The sequence below is a fragment of the Parambassis ranga genome, chromosome 7 (genome assembly GCF_900634625.1).
Source record: "Parambassis ranga chromosome 7, fParRan2.1, whole genome shotgun sequence".
NCBI lineage: Eukaryota > Metazoa > Chordata > Actinopteri > Ambassidae > Parambassis > Parambassis ranga.
In genome coordinates, this window is record NC_041028.1 from 14,463,686 (window position 1) to 14,486,030 (window position 22,345).

Here is a 22,345-nt window from a genome sequence, read left to right on the forward strand (position 1 = left end):
CCTATTAGCCTTCTAATTCAAGGCCATTCATCCATCATCTGAACCCGCTTCATCCTGCCATGCAGGGTCACGAGGGGCTGGAGCCTATCCCAGCTATATACGGGTGAGAGGCGGGGTCCACCCTGGACAGGTCACCAGTCGAACACGACATGCAGACAGACAACCATTCACACTCACACCTGCAGGCAATTTAGAGTGACCCATTAACCTAACAAGCACGTCTTTAGAATGTGGGAGGAAGCCAGAGCACCCGGAGAGTACGGGGAGAACGTGCAAACTCCACACAGAAAGCGCCCCCCCCACCCGTCAGTGTGAGGCGACAGTGCTAACCACTGTCACGCACTACCTGGGACAGCCATTTTTGTTTCTAAAACAGAAAACATCATTCAATCAACCTGCATATTAGCCATTTGCAGGCTAATACTACCATACTTGATATGAAAGTGATGTCACAATAAAGAAATGACATGTTTAAGCAACATATCGATATAATTACAGTGTTTTTAGTAAAACAAGGCCAAATAAGAGTAGATAATAACTATGGTAAGGAATCAAAGAAGACAAGACAAACAAAAACATAGCAGATAGATAAGAATGAAGTGAAAAGAAATGGACCTAAAATGAAACCACACGGCACACCACAGGTATATGGTGGAGCTGTATTCCTTTCTAAAAGCTAATTATTAACCAGGTGTTGTGTCTCCAATGTGTCAGCATACTAACACTAATTAGACACAGCTGAGAATGATGGGAATGTCTCAGCTTGGTGCAGGAGTCAGGCTTCCAAAACCTTTGTTGGGAGTCAGACTTAGACAACTAGAAATATCATTCCTGGACACCTGAAAGACGCGGGCTGTACTGACAGTTATATGTAGTTATCCTGTAATTACTGCCTCAGACCGTGTGGATGCAACCTGCAATTAGACCTTAAAAAGATTTGATATTTGTTTGTATTTTTTATTCCAGACAGAAAACGAAAGTGTGATTACTTGAAGCTGAGTATCATAACAACAATTAAATGGGAGACACAATTTGATTTAACAGCTGGCTCATTTTCTAATGACTGCTAATTGTCAGGTTAGGTTAATAATGACTGCTGCAACCTTTTATTCTCCACATTGACTGTAGCAGAGAACATAAACAGAAGAGGCGGCTGCAACAACAAACGGTGCAGATGAGAGGAGTACTGGAAAATATTTTGTTCTTATATTAATAGACAGATTTTTATTAACAAAAAATGCTGCCATTTAAGATACAAAATGTCAAGTTATGATTGTAAATTGGTCAACCCCACAGATCAATTTTCATAACAATGTTCATGAGTGTATGGTTGCAGTGATTTCCACGCTAAGTCAGCACTGCCGGAGCGGAGAGAGTGTCAGATGACTGCTAGTGTTTGTTTACTCTCCACTGCTGCAGTCTCCTCTTTGAACATCGAACAGGGTGACTCTCACTGGGGCCAGGCAGGCGTGAAGCAGGGACACTGACTGATTAGATCGCATGTGACAGAGCTGCAGCGAAGGAGCCTTGCATGTCAACCAGTGCTGTGAAGAGAAAGAGGCGGGGAGCAAGGGGGCTGATTATGAAAGAAACTGTGAGACAGTGGGGGGGGGGGGGGGGGGGGGCAGTCACAGCCCAAGGCAAAGTGAGGGGGTTGTCATTGCTTCATATACATCATCAGGAAGAAAACATCAAGGAAAAAAAGCATGCTGTTGGTCAATGGGAAAAAAAATTATTAGCCGCAGGTCACCAAGAGACAACATCCTGTCCACAGAATCACAGGAGTGTCAAAATCAAGAAAGACTAGAAGACAGCAGGGGTCCAAAGGTGCTAATCTGGGGCTGTGTGCATTACATAAACCATGTCCCTGCCTGCTTGCCAGGTTAAAGTCAGGTTGCAGGGTCCAGCGAGAGCATGTGAGGTCACAATCACAGGCAGGCTACTTTGTACAGCCAAGAAGACACACTGCCAGCGTGTATGGTCGGCCTACAGCAGGCTGATCTTAACAACAAGGGTTCACCATGGGGCCAGGGAACAGCAGAAGTGTTTTTGTGGTGCAGTGCTCATGTAGTTTTTAATGGACTCTACAGACTGTGTGGTAAGGAGACCACATGGCCACACCATTAGATTAGATGGCCCTCTGAAAACCAAACCTAGCAAACAGAGTGTCTGTACTACTAAACAATCTGTTCCTGTATTGGTGCTTTTTTTTTGTTAAAAAATATTTTGAAAATTCATCCTTTAGTCAAGATGATACATAGATAGACAAAAGTGAAACACAAACAGTAAAGTAGGTTATAAAATATAAATCTAAAATTTATCTAAAATAAAAAAAAAATTCTATTAAAGAGATTCACTGGTCTTTACCTTATAAAATAATGAGGATAAAATAAAAAGAAATGGACCCAATATTGAACCCTGTGGTACACCAAAGGTAATGTGAGCTGTGGAAAAGTTATAATTACCTAATATAAAACAGCCCAAGTCCAGTGCTAACATTAAAGAAGTGTAACTGGAAATCAAGTGCCCTTTAATTGCAAACCAAATTACTGAACAATTACTGATTCAAATTTTGACTATAATTTAAAGTGTTGAACGGAGCTGCATGTTTTCAGAGCACTTTCACTGGATGACGAAACAAATTCATAATGGAAGACTGATATTTAGACACACTTATGATGCCAAATAAGGAGTAAGTGTGTTCATGAGAGTCTGCATGGTTATAAAATAGATTGAAAAAGAGACGCTGTAGCACACTGACACAGAATTAGGTTTTATTCGAAGTGCTGTCTGAAGATAAAATAAGGGCTGTGTTTTTGTTGCTACAGTGTGACTGAATTACTGAATTAGAAGAAGAAAAAGTCAGTATAAAACCAACCACCCCTTGTTAAACAGAGAGCGGGTACAGTATGCAGCTATAGCTGGCTGGCATCGTGTGTTGAGTTTTGAGCCTTTCAGTTAAATTGCTTAAAAAAAATTGGGATACAACCTGATTTCTAAAAAATCGAATCAACAAATCAAATCCGACAAGAGTCATTTTATTCTTTTCATGCCAGTTGCATCGTCCATTAAAAGGGTTATCACAAAGCCTACCTTAACTGACAGACAACTAAGCTGCAATAAAATCTCAAACCACCTTAATTGCACGAGACTACCATGAAACAATTTACTTTCGGCTTTTAACAAGCCTTAAAACCCTCGGCTGTCTTTCTCCATTTTCCCTTTCACTGCACTTATGAAGAGCAGAAGAGGTCAAACAGGAACCATTATCTTAATAATCCAGTCTCAGAAGAAAAGGTCGGAAAAATGAGTCATTTTTTTTCCAGATATATATTCATACATTTCTGGCTCGAGCTGTCTTGGATAATGCTTTTTGTTTCTTAAACCAAAGAAATAAAAGTTCACTGTCGCACACGTGCCTTTGGCCTGGAAATAGGTTTGTATCAATATTGTATTGTATTAGATTTTTATTTTGTACATAAATAAAGTTCATGTTAGCCTCATTTGTGACCTGGATGAGATGGGATGAGAGCTGTTACTTTTTTATCATATGTTTGTCCTCTTACCTAATTAAAAAGTCAACAGAATCTAAAACTGGGTCAAAGGTAGAAATGTGACATGTAGTGACCCATTCTGTCTATCCAGCTGTTTTTTCAGGACTGCTCCCAGGGAGTGTGGAGAAAAAAACAGAAAGATGCTGCCTTATTTAATAATATTGATATTGATCCCTGTAATAGTGTAATAGCTTATAAAATGACGGTTAACACTATGATCCTTAATGGAACAGTGTTACACTGAGTCCAGCTTACCTCAGCCTGGATGTTGACCAACTCCAAACAGACAAGAACTGAGATTATCACTAAAATAGGATTTACCCTAAATTAGAAAACCCGGGATTACAGGAAGAACAAGCTACCCCCGTGTGACCCGCGCAGCATGTTTGATGTGCACATTCACACCTGTGCTCACATTTTCTTCTTTTAAGCTATATGAAATGTCTGAACAGTGATTTTTAATGACTTTCTCTCATCGTGCTCTGATATTGTTTGGCTCATTGTGTGAAATAATAAAGCACAAAGCTGTTCCAAGGTCAGGGGATTGAAAATTAACATGCAATATTAATTTTCTCCTGCATGGTTGACCTACTTCCAGTATATAGAATAGAATAGAATAGAATAGAATAGAATAGAATAGAATAGAAGTACTTTATTGTTATAAATTTCGCTATTGCAGCAGTCACTCACACATACACCTCTAATGGTAAAAATATACCATATAAACATTATTAATAGAAATATTAAATATAAGTACAGCAACAAAAGTGTGCAATTTGGAATGCATATATGATGCAGCGACAGTGACATTCAGTCATCCAAAGTCCAACAGCACATTGATTTACCACCAGTCCTTCTTAGCTGGACAATGTGAGTGTATCTACGTGTCTGAGTGTTCTTTCTGTGTGTGTGTGTGTGTGCATACTGGTCTCTAAAGGGGCTAAAGAAGTGGAGGGTCAACTGGGAGGGGTCAGCTCACGTGTTGGGGATTGTGATGACAGTAGATGAGTGTGTGTGTATTAAGCTGTTAGTATAGACTAAGCTGAGGATCAGGTTAACGTATCCTCACAGCACCTCTCTGTGTTAAGCTGTGGGTGGATGGAGCGGTATTTGAGGTGCATGTGAGGTGCGGCCATGCAGGCTATGCACGGCAGGCACACGTCACAGATTGTGCCTGTTATACTTTAATTAAATGGCTCTATATATGTGAATATATTTTGACTCATCCTCATGAGGAGAAAACAGCACAGAGGGAAGAATTTACCCTACAGGCCCTACACACAAACTTTGTTGTATTTTGAAAGATCACTGGGAGGCAATATTTGCACCTCAACCTGTAAGAAATGGTTCATGATAAAAATGCCCTCCATCCAAGTGTATTCTCATGCATGTGCTGACACTCACATATCCATCTCTTTCATAAATCTACACTCCAGAAGCACCACAACCCATGTCATCATAGCTGGAGTTGGTACAGCTGCCAATCAGACCTAACCAAAGAAATTAAACTCCAAACTTCTGTCTCTGTACTGGCCATCTGTTTTCTGTAATCTAGAGTAGGAATAAAGCTCTGTCACAGCTCGTTGACCTGGCTGATAACAACAACTACAACATGCTTGAATGTCTGACACAATGTTTACTCCTTCAAGGACAGACCTGTCAATCACACCAACCCCACCCATTCCTTTACAGCTCATGGAGGTTAATATCTTTTTATTTATCAAATTACTTTCAGATGGACCACCAGGACACTGTTAACAAAGAATTGTGGCCAGTGCAACTTTTAACAGGCAGTGCATTTAAACCAGAGGATTTTTGAAGCCAGCCCCTGCTGGCCAAAGGCGGTATTGCACCTAAAGCCACTTCCGCATTGGACTCGTTTGTCAGCCCTGATGTTTGCCGCTTGTTGTGTGTATGTGCATGTATATGTCAGAAATGCCTCCAAAAAAGGTGTTTGTCTGGTTGTATAAAGATACTGAATCAATCAGAAGACCTTTGTTCCAGATGTGCAGTCCGTTAGATGTCATTCTGTTGCTGGTAGTTGTTGAAGGAGCCCCTGGTGCCCCCACATGGCGTGTTTTGTTACAGCAGCTCAGCATTAACAACAAACGGTAAAAATAGTCATGAGCATTGTCTATAAATTATCTATCCATCCTTGTGACCGAAAAGAAAAAAAAGAAAAATGGTAATTTCTTCATACAACAAATTTATGTTAACAGAAAGGTGGAAAATAGCTGTTACCGTCACGTTTTCTACCAAAACAGCTAGTTACATTTTCTCAGCGTGAAGACTAATGGTAACAAATTGTCACATAATACCAAAATATTCTAGTTAATCCTCACTACATAAAGAAAATGGAGTTAGGCCAAAAAGCTGCGCTGTGGCGTTACACAAATTAGGCTCAATTTTAACTGATTGTGTAAACGTCTGCTTTTTAATTTTCTAAAGTAGCACAATTTCGTCGAACCATAACTCAACTAAACTGGATAGCTGCCTTATATTTAACAGAATAACACATCGCACAAACGTTACATGACGTCATACCCCTTATAAGTCGACACGCCAAGATGGCGGTACCATCTGGTCCCATGGTGTAATGGTTAGCACTCTGGACTTTGAATCCAGCGATCCGAGTTCAAATCTCGGTGGGACCTCGTCCTTTTTTTTCTCCTGAACTATTTTTTTTCTCGGGATGTTCATTAATTTTAATTAAATGTATGTTGTATTTAAATGTTTTGTTAGTGCTTTCCCACTGCGCAACAGAACTGTCTGACACATTAAACCACATGGCATATTCAAATCATTTTATTTCTATATCTGACAGTGTTCAAAATATAAATAAATCAAAATGCTTGAAAACTTGAACTTCTTTTAATGTTTTACTGGAATGTCTCTCAAATTCCATTACACATATGTCCAGGACTCTGTCTCTGCTTGTCAAGAGTGAGATCCAGGCACAGAATAACTGCCTCATACACAGCTGTTTAACAAAATGGTGTGTGTTTTAATTTGATGTACCCTGCTATATCCAGACTGAAACATTGTGTGCTGTGTGTTTGCAGTTGCATCATGGTACAACACTAAAATACATCTGCACCAGCTTACCTTCAATAATAAGACTCACTCAGTATCCCAGTGGAAACTGAAAAGGTGCCAGTGTGCATAAAGCATAGTAGAAGTGACTGCGGAAAATTATAGCTCTGTGAAGTGGCAGGAAATGACACATATGCATTTGAAAAAGAATTGCAATGATAATAAAAACCATTAAAAATAATAAGGGAACATCACAAAGAAACAAGAACACCACAAGAAGGCGCATATTTTGACTGAAGGGCAGACAAAAAGATCACACGGAACACAAGCAAATTTATTCATACAATTACTTAGGCACAGTCTGCAAAGTATATTCAGATTCAAAATGGAAGTGTGTAGCTATGTATAATTTGTGTTTTCATTTTAATTTTTAGTGTTTATTAAAACTATAAAATCACAATATTTAGCTGCAGCTGCTATAGCCATGGTTTTAAAAATATGAACATTTCAGATAACATTCAATGAATAAATAAATAATATGCCTATGAAAAAATGTGGAAATATATACAGTAAATATGTCTGATCTCACAAATCCTGCTGCCTAACCAGGTCCTATTCATGCCACAGTTCAGTCAGGATCAAAAATAATTTGCAGTATGTATTTTTTCTTTACCAGAATAAGGTCCCATATTTTTTATGACAGAATTAGATTGAAAATGTCTTTGATTTTAATTTTCTCATATAAAATTAATTCTCAGAATCAGCTTAAATGGGGACATTTCTTAAATAAATCATGTAAAAGAACACGAGTGGTCACATCAGTTGGCTTTGATATTCACTGGTCGCAGTGGTGCAGGGTTAAAGCATTCAAAGGTGCAATAAGGCAACAGAATACTGTATCAAAATGGCAGATTTGGGATATGCACCATTATTGTTTATGGCAGTAAAAACTATTAAAAAATAAGCCTAACAAAAATGCATACATTAATTTAATTGCAGTAAAAGAACACAGTATTACAGTGAAAGTATTGGAGGATGGTGATGAAATTGTCATGAAAAATGTGTGTAAGTCTGTGTGTGTGAAACATCACATGTTTTAAGTGCTGTACAGACATTAGGTAAAAAGCCCAGTCAGTTGACATTTAAACTAAAATTATCCAGTCTCTCTCTCTCTATGTGTGTGTGTGGCACCGCAGACATCACCTCAGTGCAGTCAGATGTCAGTGGTCTCCAGCATGTTAAGCATGTCCACCTCCCCGTTGGTGCGTGTGTGGCTCTTCTTCTCCTGACCATTGGCTTTCTGTTGCACCATGGACAGGAAGTGGCTGTTTTCCTTCTGCACTGTTGAAGGCGCTGCAGCAGCAGCAACAGCAGTAGCAGTAGTAGTAGTAGCAGCAGCGGGCTGCTCTAAGTTGATGGTGGCACGGCTGGTTTCGGTGATGGAGGAGCTGGTGTGGTAGTTAAAGTGGTTGTTGGTGATAGGAGTTTCCCCCCAGCCAGTTTTGCCCCAGGTGGACTTCCACTGAGACCACTTCCTCTTCAAAGCTGTCTGAGCCTGATCAAGGAAGAATCAAGCACAACTTTAGAGGATGAATCAATAATATGTTTATTCAATTATCTATTTCTTACCACTTTTTTTTTAAATCAGAATATCTTTGACATACCTCAGCATTGCAGAAACATAATATGATTGCCACCAGGAGTCCCTGCAAAGTTACAGGCCTTGGATTAAATATAACAGATATAAATTCATCAATAAAGCAATTGTTTTATTCAAAAACACCTTATGTACTTGTGTTAGTCTCGAGCATAATTATGTTCAATATTTACTAATTGTTTCAGTTCATTATTTTGCTGTGAATCTGACATCCTGTATTGATTTTTTTTTGTCATTTACTGCTAATGTTACCTGAAAGTGTGCGAAGATGTGTATAAAAAACTCATAGATGGCCTGGCTGATGCGTCCCTCAGGCCTCCAGGGTAAAAGGATGAACTGGACTCCCAGCAGTGGGATGAGAATGAGGGTGGCTCTTACTGCCTTCATGTAGGCTGTGGACTCAGCGCAGTGCGTCTCTTTCAGTTTAGTGACCAAAACACGCACAATATTCAGGAGAAAGAAGAGGTTCACCTAGACAAAAAGAAGATGGTTGGACGGGCGAATGAAGAATGAAATCAGGCATCTTGACGGGAAGGATTTATACAAAAATACCACACATGACCTGATGGTGGCACTGTTGCCCTACTTTCAAATGCAGTGTAAGCTCTCCATTGTTCCTCTGTATATTTGTCATTGCCAAACATGTAAATTTACACTTATCCATGGAATGATTGTGACAACGTGATTAATACTTAATTGATTAATCAAACTTTATTGATCGATGTCTTCCAAACATATGACTGATTAATTGATTGACAATTAAGATAGGAATAAAAAGAGGAATGTGTGCAGCTATACAATTAAACACTATGTTTTTGAGATCTGTTTTGAATATAATCTGCATATTTTAATTCTGTAGTTATCTTAAACAACACTTTCAATAGCTACTCACTAGCAGTGCAGCTTGTATGGGCCCATGGATGATGTAGAGCAGTTGAGTGTTTGAGTTGATCCAGCACCTGAAAAAAACACACAGAGGAAAACGCTCTTACCCTAATGCTCACATGCAGTCTGAAATACAAAAGTCAGAGGAAGGTAAAGAAAGAATGAATCTTTCATCGTTAATCGTCATTGGCAAACAAAAGGCTCAGGCAGATAATACCTGATCGGGTCAATCAGTATCTGTCAATGGCTCTCAGTGGCATTGAGAGGCAAGTGGGTAAAAGGAGATCACAGGAAAGAGAACAATGACAAAACCATGGACCATAGTTATAATAATAAACAACAGAAGAAAAGCAATGGTGCTACATCTTACTTGTCGTTAAAGAAGAGCCCACGAGCCACAGCGTAGGTGATGGCAGGAACAATGGGAAAGCCTTAAAACAGTGAGAAAAAAGAATCAGGTCGCCATCTTGGATTCATGTCATTCTGCAGTCATATAGATGTTATGTATTGATACTTTTTGGAATTTTTGCACACATACAGTACATTTCTGGTGTTTTTTTTATACTAGAGGAAGTCCAAAAGCTTTCCCTGTGTTTCCAGGACACAACCTTTCCTGTGGGCCTTTTTTTTCAATGACAACAAAGGGACATTATGACAGAGTAGTAGTAGTCCTAGCGGCACTGAAAAACTGGACATGGGTCAACCAAGCAGTGGCTTCCATGTTGTAGTGCCAAAACAGAGGCTGGCTACAAAAGTGAGTCTTACCCTATGGACTTGCATGTTAATCTATCAAGCTTTACAGCAGAAAATGCAAAAAAAGATACAACCCTGTCTGTGCTTGGAGGACACAGAGAGGGAGAGGTGCCTGCCCTGTGTTCCTGCAGTGGGAAAACACTATGCGTATGTGTGCTTGATGTGTTAAGCTATGCTAACCAGCTGGCTGTGAGCTGTGAATGCTGTGAATAATATTTAATTTTTTTATCTTTTCATCTCTTTGGAAGAAAAAAAACAGGAGGATATGTCTGTCTGCTTTTTTAAATCTAATTTACTCAACAAGTGTGTCTGGATAAGTTTTCAACACAAAGAGAAGTTTTCAGCGAGAGTCAGTGATTTAAAAGTACAGATGACATGTGCCATGTTCATTACAAAGAAGCTATACAGCATAGCTATAAAAAGATGTGAGCCTTGGAGAGACATAAAAAAATTCATTACTAATACATAAGAGCTGGTTGAATTCAGCTCTGCAGAAAGCCTGGATGAGAGCTTCACATGAAAAGCCCACTTATCCAAGCACGGGTAGATGTAAAGCCATCAAGGTTACATCTTTATACCTATCCAACAAAGGTGCCAGAGAGTAAAATATAGTCTTAATATTGTACAAACATTTGCATGGGTGAGTTGGTAAATAGATGTTGTTGATGCTTTGGAAGACTTAACCTTGAAAACAGGGTCTATTAACCTGCAGTGGTGCATTATAAGTATATCTGGCCTCTGGTAGGAAAATGACATGCAGGAAAGGTTCCATTCATTTAAAGCACATCCTCACACACACATTTACATGTTAATTATGAAGACGCTCCATAAGGTGCAACCAATCAGAAATTCCAGTGAACTAACTCACCCCATCCTAGGATGTAGTACCAGAAGAGCTGCTGTTCTCCGACGAAGACAGCCACTATGATGAGCGTGTGCAGGTAGATGCCTTCACACAGCATCCAGAAGTAATTAGAAGCCATTGTATACTGAGTGAGAACAGCCAGGATCCTACAGCTCACCTAGGGACACACTTCAGTCAATAAAGGCATACTCTGTATGTATAGTGTATGTGTAGTGAAATTCATCAGCGTAATGACATGCAGAGTGGCTCACAGGGTTGCAGGAATTAATGGCCTGGTTATTGAAAGTTATTGAGAGCCACATTATGGTGACAATGGAGTTCATGATGAAAGAAAGAAACATGTTTTTGTGGAGAGAGATTCTCTGGCAGCTGAGAGTCCTGAAAGAGAGAGAAGGAGAGAGAGACAGACGGAGGTTGTTTTAGATTTTTGTTCTTGTTGTCACTTATAAGCCTTTTTATGCACAATAAAAATAAGGAACTCACTTGAAGTAGGAGAAGATAATCAAACAAATGATTAAAGAGACAATGGAAAGTCCGTGACCCACCATAGCCAGGTAGTACAGGCTGACGGCAAACTGCAGAAAAAACATGTAATCATAATTATAATTCTATGATTTTATCTAGATATATAGACTTCTGGTCTTGTATGAATAACATCATATAGTGAGGATGGTATTTATGAGCCCTCATAGCAAAGAGTCATAGAGATAAACAACAGCTTCAGGTGAATCAATCTAAGTCACATGTGAACATATAGAGACTTTTTTTTGCCAGCATAGCTAAATAGAAGCAGCTTGTTAACTGTAGTTTACAGTCTCAGGGGCTCGTGGCAGATATGACAAAAGTTACGGCTGCAGTTTACTCTCAGTTCATGTTGTTATGCTCAGCTGTCCAAGCATGTGTAGCTTCAGACTATCAGATCTCAACATGTCATAAAACCTTCTCAGGCTGTGTCCTTTAGCCAGATCAGATTATGTCTATGATGACAATAATTTTAAAGCACGTCACAATACAAAACAAAAAACAAAACAATACATTTAACAATAGACTTGGGTTCCTCCAATTTTGTAAACATTATATATTTAATACAGGCAGATTAAAGGACCTGAGTTGTGATGTTGTAATGGTTTCAAAGGTTGTTGTTTTACCTTGCGTTTGTCGCTAGTGTAGGCCCCACACTGGGTGTAGTTGGACCAGACTCTGTTACTCTCTGGGTGGTGGAACCACTGGCCATCAGGATTACACACTTTGGTAACCTTCTCTGTTGATGACATTGTAATTTATAACATATTTTAAAGATGCATACATTTGTTCAATATTGTGCACACAACATCAACACTTAATTATTTGAATCTATTAAGGCCTCACCAGCAGGGTCAAAGTCATTAAAGTATTCAGGACACATCTGCATGGCTGTCCCTGGAGAAGAATCTCCCCAACACAGCCAGCCGTCCCACGTACGGTTACAGAAAGAGCCTGTAGGGGGCAGCAGGGACAGGACATAAGACGTTAGAAGTTTATGTTTATGCAACTGTGCACAAAGACATTATAAAAAAAAAACCAACATGTCTACAGATAGAACACGTTTGAGAGGAGCATCTGCAAAATCTTTGTTTTCTTTTCTTTTCTGTTTCAATAAAAAAATTGTCAAAATGAGCAGTTTCAGTTTCACACCCCCTTGTGACATCATAAAGGGATATGCACTGTAATGTAAATGTATAAATTCTGGTTCCTTCTTCTCTATTTTTGCAGGATGTCTGCAGCCCTGGCTGGAAAGGCACAGCATTCTTCCAGGAAGTTGGAAGAGGAGGAGCTCATCTGCATTTAAATCAACTGAAACAGCTCATACTGAACAGAAATAGTCACTTAAATTATTATTTAAAGCAACACATCTAGACTAATTTTCATATCGTCCTGGTAAATCTCTCACTTTAGGACTGAAGTACAAGATTATGCCTGGTGTTTCCATTATTTGTTGTACATAAATTGCACACATAATAGCTTTGTATTACTTTAAACTTCAGCACAACTGAGCTGTAATGGTTTAACACACTAACGCTCTGTAATGAGTCTGTGTGAAGGCAGAGAACCTTTTACATTTTTAATCAACCTGCACACAGAATGAATCCTATAAATTATCTATTCATCATAAATGGTGTGTTATATTTATATAAACTGTGTGTGTAACCGCAGCTGGCCCACACAAAGCTTGTCAACAATTGACGGAAACCTGACAGTACCAGGTTGCACAGTGGCATGTTGGGAAATGGAGCACAAAATAACATTTCAAAGGCAGTGAAGTACTGAGTGGGAAAGAGACAAAGGGCAAGTTTCCTTTCTTTCAGAGTCACTTCCTCTCCACTTCTCTCTCTCTTTTATTCTGAGAGAGTGCACACAGTGTTAATAAACAGGGCAACCAGCATGCATACATATCTACATGTGCAAGACATTAAAATACTACCAGCAGCTGCATGTTAAAAATGTAGGAAAACGTAATAAAGCAAACAACTGAGCTGTGAACAATGTGAACAGTGGGTTCAGTCTTATCACCTTCTTCTATCCATGGAGGATCGTGGATTATCTTTAGGTAGCACTCAAACTGAGCAGCCAGGATCTGGTGCCTTGAGTTTCCCAGTACGCTGGATATGTCGCTAAATTTCTCCTGCTCCTCCTCCTCTGCTTTTTCATCAGCCACCAGGGACCCACCATCCTGAGAGTGGGACACCTGTGTAGTGAGAGATATAAATCATGTTAATGCACATAATACACTGGATGACATTTCAGCAGCTAATGCGTGAAAACTGTCCTCACCTCTGTGCCCAACGCCACTGCAACTACCAGAGAGAGTGTGAGGGTCCTCCACATGTCTCTAAAAGGGTTAGAACACAACACACGTGAAGAGGCTGAAATTTGCAACAATATACAGTATCACACCATAGTAGCATGCATTAAAGTGCTCCATTGCTTGTGTGAGAATGCACGTTCATGTATGTTTATTTACTGTATGTGTCTGTCAGGAGAGGAAGTTCATGCTCCAGCAGTCATTCCTCTCCACTGTCCACTCAGGGTCACAGAAACAGATGTGTGTTTATTATTATTGTTGGGCAAAAGGGCAGAGAGTTCCCTTCAGTGGTTCATCTTTAATGAGTCTCTAAAAGCAAATACATGCAGTAAAAGGTGTCTAGTTGGTGGGAAAATGATAACTTTGGCCATTATCACCATGGATTGAAGACATGTAGATAAAGGTGAAGGGAATATAAATGGAGAAACATGACGGAAGTACATAGGTCATACTAAAGAAAACACTTATGTCAGGCCTGAGTAACAAAAATAATTTAACAGCTGAGAGTAAGAGAGATGAAGAAATACAGGAGGCAATGTTTCTGCTTGTTCACATAGAGCAGGTCATGTGAATATCAGGACTGCTGATGAGCACAGCCGTGATTTAACACACATTTTTATTAAATTATGTGTAACGTCTCACGCCCAAAGGAAGCGATGTGCCCAACCCCCTCACCCCCAAAACACTACGGCCATTATTAAAACATTTGTTTTTTTTTTCACATAATTTGTGAGTGTTGAAGGGAAACTGCTTTCTCATCATTGTGTTGCGCTTTGGCATCGTTGTGTCGACATTGTCGTAATGTTCATTTTGGTCCCCGTCTTTGGTGACATCTTTTTCCCATGGGCTCTCTGTCCACAAACATTTAGAATTACATTTCAATTCATCAAGAACCAAACAATGGTTGCTTTTCTATCTGTTATGTACACAGTTGCCTCTCGCAATGTATTGTTCCCGATCAGAACATTGTCAACCCAAGGACACGCACTCTCACATATTGTAATACCTTGGCAGTGGTTGCTGGGTGCCATTGTCACCAATAAACACTGTGTACAATCTATCTACGGGTCGTAGCCAAGAACACTGGTTTGTCTTTTGTTTTATGGCTACAAACTGAGACACTGTGGGTTTTTTTTCCTCTGGGTCATCATCATATTGGTTCAAACGGTTAATCGCTACATTAAAAAGCTCATATTTGTGTGTTTGACTGTGTTTAAGCAAAGGTCACACACATTTTCACTCTTTCTTCTTATTCTATATTGCCACAGCCTCTTCCTCCTAACCTCTGTTTTTGTCTTCCCACACTGTGGTCTGTCACTTATCTCACACTCACTGTGAGATCCTATGCAGCTGAGTAACAAAAAAAAAATCTAAAATCATGTGGATATCAGTGACATTTCAGAATGCTGCTTCTGTTTTCTCTCCATGACCTCTACAAGATGACATGTCCTGAGATGCACTGACCTTTGTGAGAACACTGGCAACATGAAGCAGAGTTTTCTGCATGTTATCTCTCACATCCACAATGCATTTAAACACTTTCCCACATTCTCACTGTAGCTTCTGCTAAGCACAAAGAGTTATCAAATAAAGCGTCTGTTAGCTCAATGTGCTCCTTTAAAGGTCTCTCCCTGTGATGTTTAGGTGGTCTAGGAGCAGTCATTGTCAAACTGGAATGTGTGGTTTGCTTGTTCAGGAACAGCTGTAGAAACAAAACAAAGTACAACCTGTGCAAGAGACTCACACTCATAACACAACTGAAAGTCTTTGCTTATTTGATGTCAGGTTTAATCAGACAAATGTCAGCCTACAGGATCTCAGATCAGATTCTGTACTGCCAAAAGCCTTCCAAGCTCAAGGCCAAGGTTATTTTTAAATAAATGTGTCTTTTGTCTGCATGAAAGTGACTTTTGCAACCTATACACAACAGCTTCCTGTGACCAGACGACATACAGTAAGCAGATATTAATATATATCTATCTGCAAGGTGGAGTGATGCTTAATGTTTGCACAGAGTAAATCAGTGCATTCTTACTCATATGGCAGAAAAACAAAGAAATGATTGAATGTGAGCCTCAGGCTGTTTTACTTCATGTTTAGAGACATTCCAAACCTCAACAGAGGAAATTAAACATGCATTCCCTGAGCCAAAATTCATCAGCAGTGTTGTGTGGAACTGAAGTTTGATGAAGACTTTGTCAATGAGAAAGAGGATAAAATTGTAAATAAAGTTGCTCTAATCCACCCACCATTCTTAGTGCTGTGTGTTTTTGATAGGTAAGGATCTCAAATAATACTAAAATCAGATTATAATACAAAAAAAACTCTGACTGGCTCATCTGAGGCACACCAGGATGCGGTGCTGCTGTGCCCAGAGTTCCACCCTTTCATCTCCTTCCAATGTTTAAATATCACTCTGTTATGTTTTATTCTGGTACCAATCCCACCATCAACAATGACTACTGCTCTGAAACACGTCTGGTGATGAAGAGCTTAGGGAGGCTCAGTGCTGTGAGAGGGATGGATCTAATCTAGGGAATTTGTGCTGCAAAGGTCAGTCTCTACAGAACCCCCCACCCCCATGTACATGTACTACCTACTATAGGACCCACAGACATTACATCATTACATAGAAATGAGTGCAAATGGCAGAGGAAACACACTGTCCACATGTTAAATACCTCCATCTGCCTTCTGGATTGTCTCACACTCCCACTTTCAACTCGGAGTCACTGTTCTTAAAATAGAGGCATTTATTCAATGTGCTTGTTATGTTGACTTAGGTTGAATGAAAAATAAAGGTGTTTAAATTTGAATCAAGTTATTTATGCTGCCTGATAATTGCTCGTCCTCTTTTCCTTCAGCTGTAAATCAACTATAACCTCCTTCATTTCCCAGAATGGCTTTTAGACAACTACCAAGGAGAGGCAATTTCCATTTAGATGTCACTGCTTTGTTACCATGGTAGCCAAGAAATGAAGGTGTTTGCAGATAGGAGAGTTTTTATCAGAAGATCTACCTTTCTGCTTTTCCTAAACCTAACCTACTAAGAACAACATATAGGCCATAATAATGATCTCATATTATGTAATTATGTTATCCAGCATGGGATGTATGTCAATGGATTCACCTTTATCTTCTGCAGTACAATATTACATGTTTGTACTTCATGAAAAAGCAGATACATTTTTACATGTTTTTCACATATATGTATGTATTGCCTTTATGCGTATGCAAAAAGGCAACAGTTTCCATGGGATCTACTCATTTTTCCACATGAGCGTGGCTATTGCTCTCATGGGGTCACTGGTTCACCAGTTGGGTTGATGGGAAATCCAAACATTTGTTGTTTTGCCAAAATCAGTTTATCGGATCCTCACAGCCAGTCAGATGAACAGCAGATGTTGCAGTCGGGGATCATTATTGCTTGAACTATGAGTAATATAAAACGTCCATGGTGAACAATAAAAGCTTTGGCTATTTGGGGGACATGTACATTTTAGTTTATTCATGTATTCTGAAAATGTAGCACAACATCAACAAAACACAAAATTTAATCAAATAAGTCAAAGCTTTAAAAGCAAATTGACTGGAATTGTTCTCTGTCAATAAGGATGGGTTGAACTGTATTTGATTGTGTAGTTAAATTCTGTTCTTTTTTAGATACCTAAAACAAAAACAGCTCAGAGGAACAATTACAGAGTGTTGTGCTGCAGATGGGAGTGTTAGACTGAGATAAGATAAAATACCAGAAACACCAGGGAGACCCTACGGAGAGCAAAAATATGACCCAGCCTGTTACTGTGAGGCTGATGAAGAATGGGAAACTGTGGGCTTAACCTTCATGCTGTATTATAAATGTTGTCCATGGATTTTCATGAAAACCCCCAACAATGTAAAATGTTATTTACATGCATCAAAATGTCATTTAGTGCATGTAAATAACCTGGTATTTTAGAGAGTCACACAATTTTTCCCATTCATGATAACATAAATTCAGAGCAACTGAGCTCTGTCAGTGGATTCATTACTACTAAGAGTCGCCCCCAGTAAGCTGCTCTACTTCACAGTCTTATAGGTCAAACTGTCAGTGCTCCCCTCAGAGCATTTCTCCCAGAAGTGTGTGTGTGTGTCTTTGTGCATGCTTGTGTGCATCTGCTTACACATTATTCCTATTTATTTGTATTCCAGTGGGGGGAAAAAAACACAGAGAAGCAATGAAAACTGTGTCTGTACGTGAGGGAAAGCAGAGGAAGGATGAAGGTTGAGGAAGAGGCCATTATCTTCCTCTGTCATCCTGCAACCACTTCCTCCATTCTCTCTCCTCTGCACTTCTGAAGAGCCTTAAAGGTTTAAAAATAAGCCATTGTTACATGTACACAAAGGGACATGGAAGGGACTTTAAGAGTGTAGTGAACATTCCCATTGCCTTTTCATATGACTGTCAGGTGAGGACGTTTATTTGGCTAAACTGGGTTAAAAATCATGTGCTGCAGACACTTTGCAACAAAGATCATAATACCATATTTAAGTGTCACTTAATGTGTCAATATTAAACTTCTAAAGTTGCACATAAATGCAGACCTAAGTGAAAACAGAGGCAACAACATAAGCAAGCGTTGTCATTTGTTACAACTCAATGACATTTTTAATGTCAATAAACACAACATTTGACTGTGCAATGAAACACACCAGCGGCCACAGCCAGATTTACAGTAACATTAGCAGTGCACTGTATCAGCATGTTTGTAAAATTCAGGTGAGCCATCCTCACCAGGTAAACCACAGTAGATTTTTTAGGTGAATTAAATAATATGTGCTTGTGCAGCTGTGTGATTCCTTTGGTTGTGTGTCACAGTGGTATGAAAATGGCAGAGAAGCTTGTTGTAGATGATGAAAAAGTTTGTTCATGTTGTTGAAGGGTTAACACGTCAACCTTTATTGTCATTGTCCAAAGACATGTTGACTACTATTATTTTTTACACTGATACTAATAAAAAGGGAGTAATGGCTCTCACACACAGATGCAGAAAACCTGTATGCAAACCAAATTTGTAGGGACAGTGAGAGCCAACAAGTAGTCACCACTTGGTATCCTGTTATCCAATGAAGTGGTTCGATTACAGGTCAAACAGGGTACATGAACCTGCAGGCAGGGGGTGACAGGAGGGATGCTTTGCACTTCCATGGTACGGATGCTTCGGAAAACGCCTTGTACATGCATTCTTTGTTTGGAATCAAATTCTGCTGTGAATGATTATCATCGGACCTAAGAAAACGCCAGCATTAGGCTGGTTTAATTGTCTGATCCCACAAAACCCCTATGAGAGGCAGCACACCAGCAACACCAGGATTTACAGCAACCGAGCTGTCATGTATGACTGATTACACTCTTGGTAACGTTCCCATAACTGGACCCCAAAATAGCTCCTCCAGCTTGGAGCTGGGCCATGAGGCTATTTTTCTTATTTGTATATTTTTGTCCCTGGGGTTGTAAAAGAAACACAGGCAGTGGAGAAGAGAGAACATAGCGCACCCCGCACATCTTGTTAATTCCTCTGTCCAAAGAAAGTTCTCCCAACACACAACTGACTCCCGGTGCCTGTAGACCGGTGATAGACGACGCAGTCTACAGACGGCGTGGAAGGAAGCTCTCAGAAGGGGGTCAACCTGACATCATAATTACCGCCAAAGAATCTGATTCTTTTTTCCATCACATTACTTTGTAGCAAATACACACACTACAACAAAACTCTGCTTAGTACAAACAAGGTGATTTTGTTGGATTATTTAAATTAGCGGTCTAATACTGAAGAATAATGTGCAAAAACAAAAAAAAAGCTAATCAGCTAATTTCAAACTTATGGAACTTACATGGCATTAACTGTCATTGCACCAGACGCATTTCCTCTGTTAAATGTGCTATCTTCTTTCTGTTTCAGTATTTGCTTGTGCTCTGAATTTCTGCATGTAAAACAAAGTGCAGCAGCACATTTGCATGGTAAGCCATGCAAGTTTAGCAAGCCTACCACATATGACACTAAAACACAGCCAGGCGAGCAATGCATTTCTCTCTCTTTGCAATTCAAATCAATTCACATTTATTGTGTAAGAGGCCACAAATTCCACAGAAGCTCACCGGCATATCCAATAACCGCTTTCTTTACTTAGAGACACAAGTAGGTTTTAAGTGTTTGAGTTAAAGACATGATCAATATCAAGTCAGCTGAATTGGTATACTGGAGATCAGCCCATTAACACTCTGTATGGAGTCCCTTTGGAGAATAAACAAATGTTTTCAGATTTGTATTTCAACAACAAGGGCTTTCTATGATTCCCTCTTATGCAAAATCTCCCTGCACCTATTCTTCACACACACTGTGGACCTTAGTATGTCAGTTATCTACCATGAGCCTAAAATAAGCCCGTACTTTTCACAACTTGGAGGGGAGGTGTGTGTGTGTGTGTGTGTGTGTGTGTACGTGTGTGTGGCTCTTGTTGGCTTGTTTGTGTTATGAAAAGTGGAAAGCAACTTGGGGGGTAGGGACTGAAGTAGCAGCCAAAACACCTATTAATACACTGATAGCTGCACAGCCGGGGCAGGCTGCTCCAACCACCACACAGTGGGACGCTGCTGAAGTTGGAGGGGTGAAAGTTTCCCACGGGCAGGCAGACTCACTGTAGAGTCCGGGAAACTTTACTCAAAAGTCAAGCAAGGAGTTAGTCTGAGGTGCATGTCTCGGGTGTGAAGGTTACAGTTTAGAAAGGGTAATCAAGACTCCCCACTCAAATGGCAATTCTACATAGAAACACACAAATCAAATAAGAACACAGCCTCAGCTCAGCTGATAAAAATGTTACTGAGTCACTCTTATTTACAGCTGGCCTTATATTTATGTGGATCAGGCACATCAGCATAACATTACTAATGCAAAGACAGTGTATCTTGCCAGCTAATGTGCAATGAAAATAAGTGAGGAGAAATACAAATTCTTACAAAAAAATAACATCCACTCTGCTGGGAGCATGTTGCATATGTGTTACCTACACATACACATGTGAGTCTTAGTTTTTTTGTAGTCTCCATTTAAGCAGAAACCTTCTAACACAAGCCGATCATAGCTTGATTGAGTCTGGGAGTGCAGCTAATGGCAGGAAACAACTACCACTGAATCACTGAATTATTGTCCATCTTTACTGTCAAATGTCATTTAGGGATCATCTGTTGTTTTTTGCATTAGTGCAGATAATCACACTATTCTTTACATTCCTATTCTATTCATATGCTACTCAGAATTGCAACAGTAGAAGGAGGCAACAAGCCAGCTCAGGGTGTGACCTTCCCTCCCAAAGTGTATTAATGCCCAATGATATATACACAAAACAGCATACAGAAAGACACACAACTATAACCCATTATGATGGACTTCATTATTCTATATAATAAATAAAGTCCTTTATTATTCACTGTGAACTGATCATTTGTAATAGTTAAGAGTGATTTTGTACAAATGTTTCTTTTCTTTTTTTGCATTTCCATGCTTACATTTACAACAATCCTAACACCACTTAACTTTTCTTGTGTAACGCTGAATGCTACAGTCACATTCTACACGGCTATTCTCTCACTTAGAGCACTGCAATAAATAAGTCGTCTTTTCCTTGTATCTGGAGCTGAGAGTTGGAGGCTTACCTTTTCATGGGGTGAGCTGTCAAACTGTCCTTTCCGGCAAATACTCCCATGCTTGCATGATCCGAGCAGAGAAGCGTCTCATGCTGTCTTTCTGTCAACACTGACCAAACCCGAGCACTCTGCTACAGCTCTCAAGTCAGATAACAAGAGCGAACCCTGGTTTCCTGTTTGTACTTTCAAAATAAAGCGATTCCGAGCTGCACCGGTTTTATATTTTGTAGTTTATCTTATTAAAAAATGCACTTAGGTTATGTTATGTTTTTGTAATTTTATATTTAGAAATGTGTGAATTTCAACGACATTTTCACTGGTTCTGTAAAGTTGTTGTAATAAAATATGTATTTTATACAGTTTAATATTTATAAGTTACAGAAAAGACATGGTTTTAATTTATCATCACTAAGTAATAAGCTGTCAATGCCACCGAGGAAGTGATTTTGATCGATTGGTCTGCATGCTGCAGCACCCACAAAAATACAACAGTGCCCTCTGGCTTTTGTAGGTGGATCATCAATTATTAAAAAAAGCGCTTTTTATTTTATTTTTTAGCTGTGCACATATTAAAAACAAATTAACGAGATAACAATAATAAAATATTTTTTTTATATTTGTAAACTATATTTAACTCTTCACTCTTCATAGGTGTAAAGTTAGTCATAGTCTTTCTAGTTTTTTACAAGCCTCCTCTCTGTGAAATAACTTTTTTTGTTATTTGTAGAGTCTAATAAGATTTTCAAATAAAAAAAATAGTATTTTGGCTTGTCACATTTATTTTCCGTGCCATTGTCGTTTGAACGATTATTGACACTTGTGGTTGAATTTTTTTTCAGTTAACTCATGGTTCATGTTTTTTTATATTATTGTTTAATCAAGCGATGTTTGTTTTCTAATGCCACTGATTTGTGCATATTTTAATTAACAAATGAAAGCACTGATTATTGTTAATCTGCTACAAGGTTGTGACGACCTTAAACGCGTCAGCATATTTACTGATCGCTCATTGGTCCATCTGGATCCAACTCTGATCCAATCACAGAGCAAAGGGGGAGTAGCATGCGCCCAT

At 39.3% G+C, this 22,345-nt stretch overlaps 1 protein-coding gene and 1 non-coding gene across 2 annotated transcripts; one reads left to right on the forward strand and one right to left on the reverse strand.

Moving 5' to 3' along the window:
- The first annotated feature begins 6,136 nt into the window (after nt 1–6,136).
- On the forward strand, nt 6,137–6,208 carry trnaq-uug (transfer RNA glutamine (anticodon UUG)). The gene has a single exon. It is a non-coding gene; the product is annotated as a tRNA-Gln (tRNA).
- A 135-nt stretch (nt 6,209–6,343) lies between these two features.
- calcrl2 (calcitonin receptor-like 2) lies at nt 6,344–21,415 on the reverse strand. Its single transcript, XM_028409715.1, has 13 exons — nt 21,283–21,415; nt 13,559–13,616; nt 13,298–13,472; nt 12,116–12,223; nt 11,896–12,008; nt 11,231–11,322; nt 10,999–11,125; nt 10,751–10,904; nt 9,500–9,560; nt 9,137–9,203; nt 8,497–8,715; nt 8,252–8,293; nt 6,344–8,142 (listed from the first exon to the last, which is right to left on the reverse strand). The coding sequence occupies exons 1-13, from the start codon at nt 21,330–21,332 to the stop codon at nt 7,801–7,803; spliced, it is 1,608 nt and encodes a 535-aa protein (XP_028265516.1). The 5' UTR covers nt 21,333–21,415; the 3' UTR covers nt 6,344–7,800.
- Between the last annotated feature and the right edge of the window lie 930 nt (nt 21,416–22,345).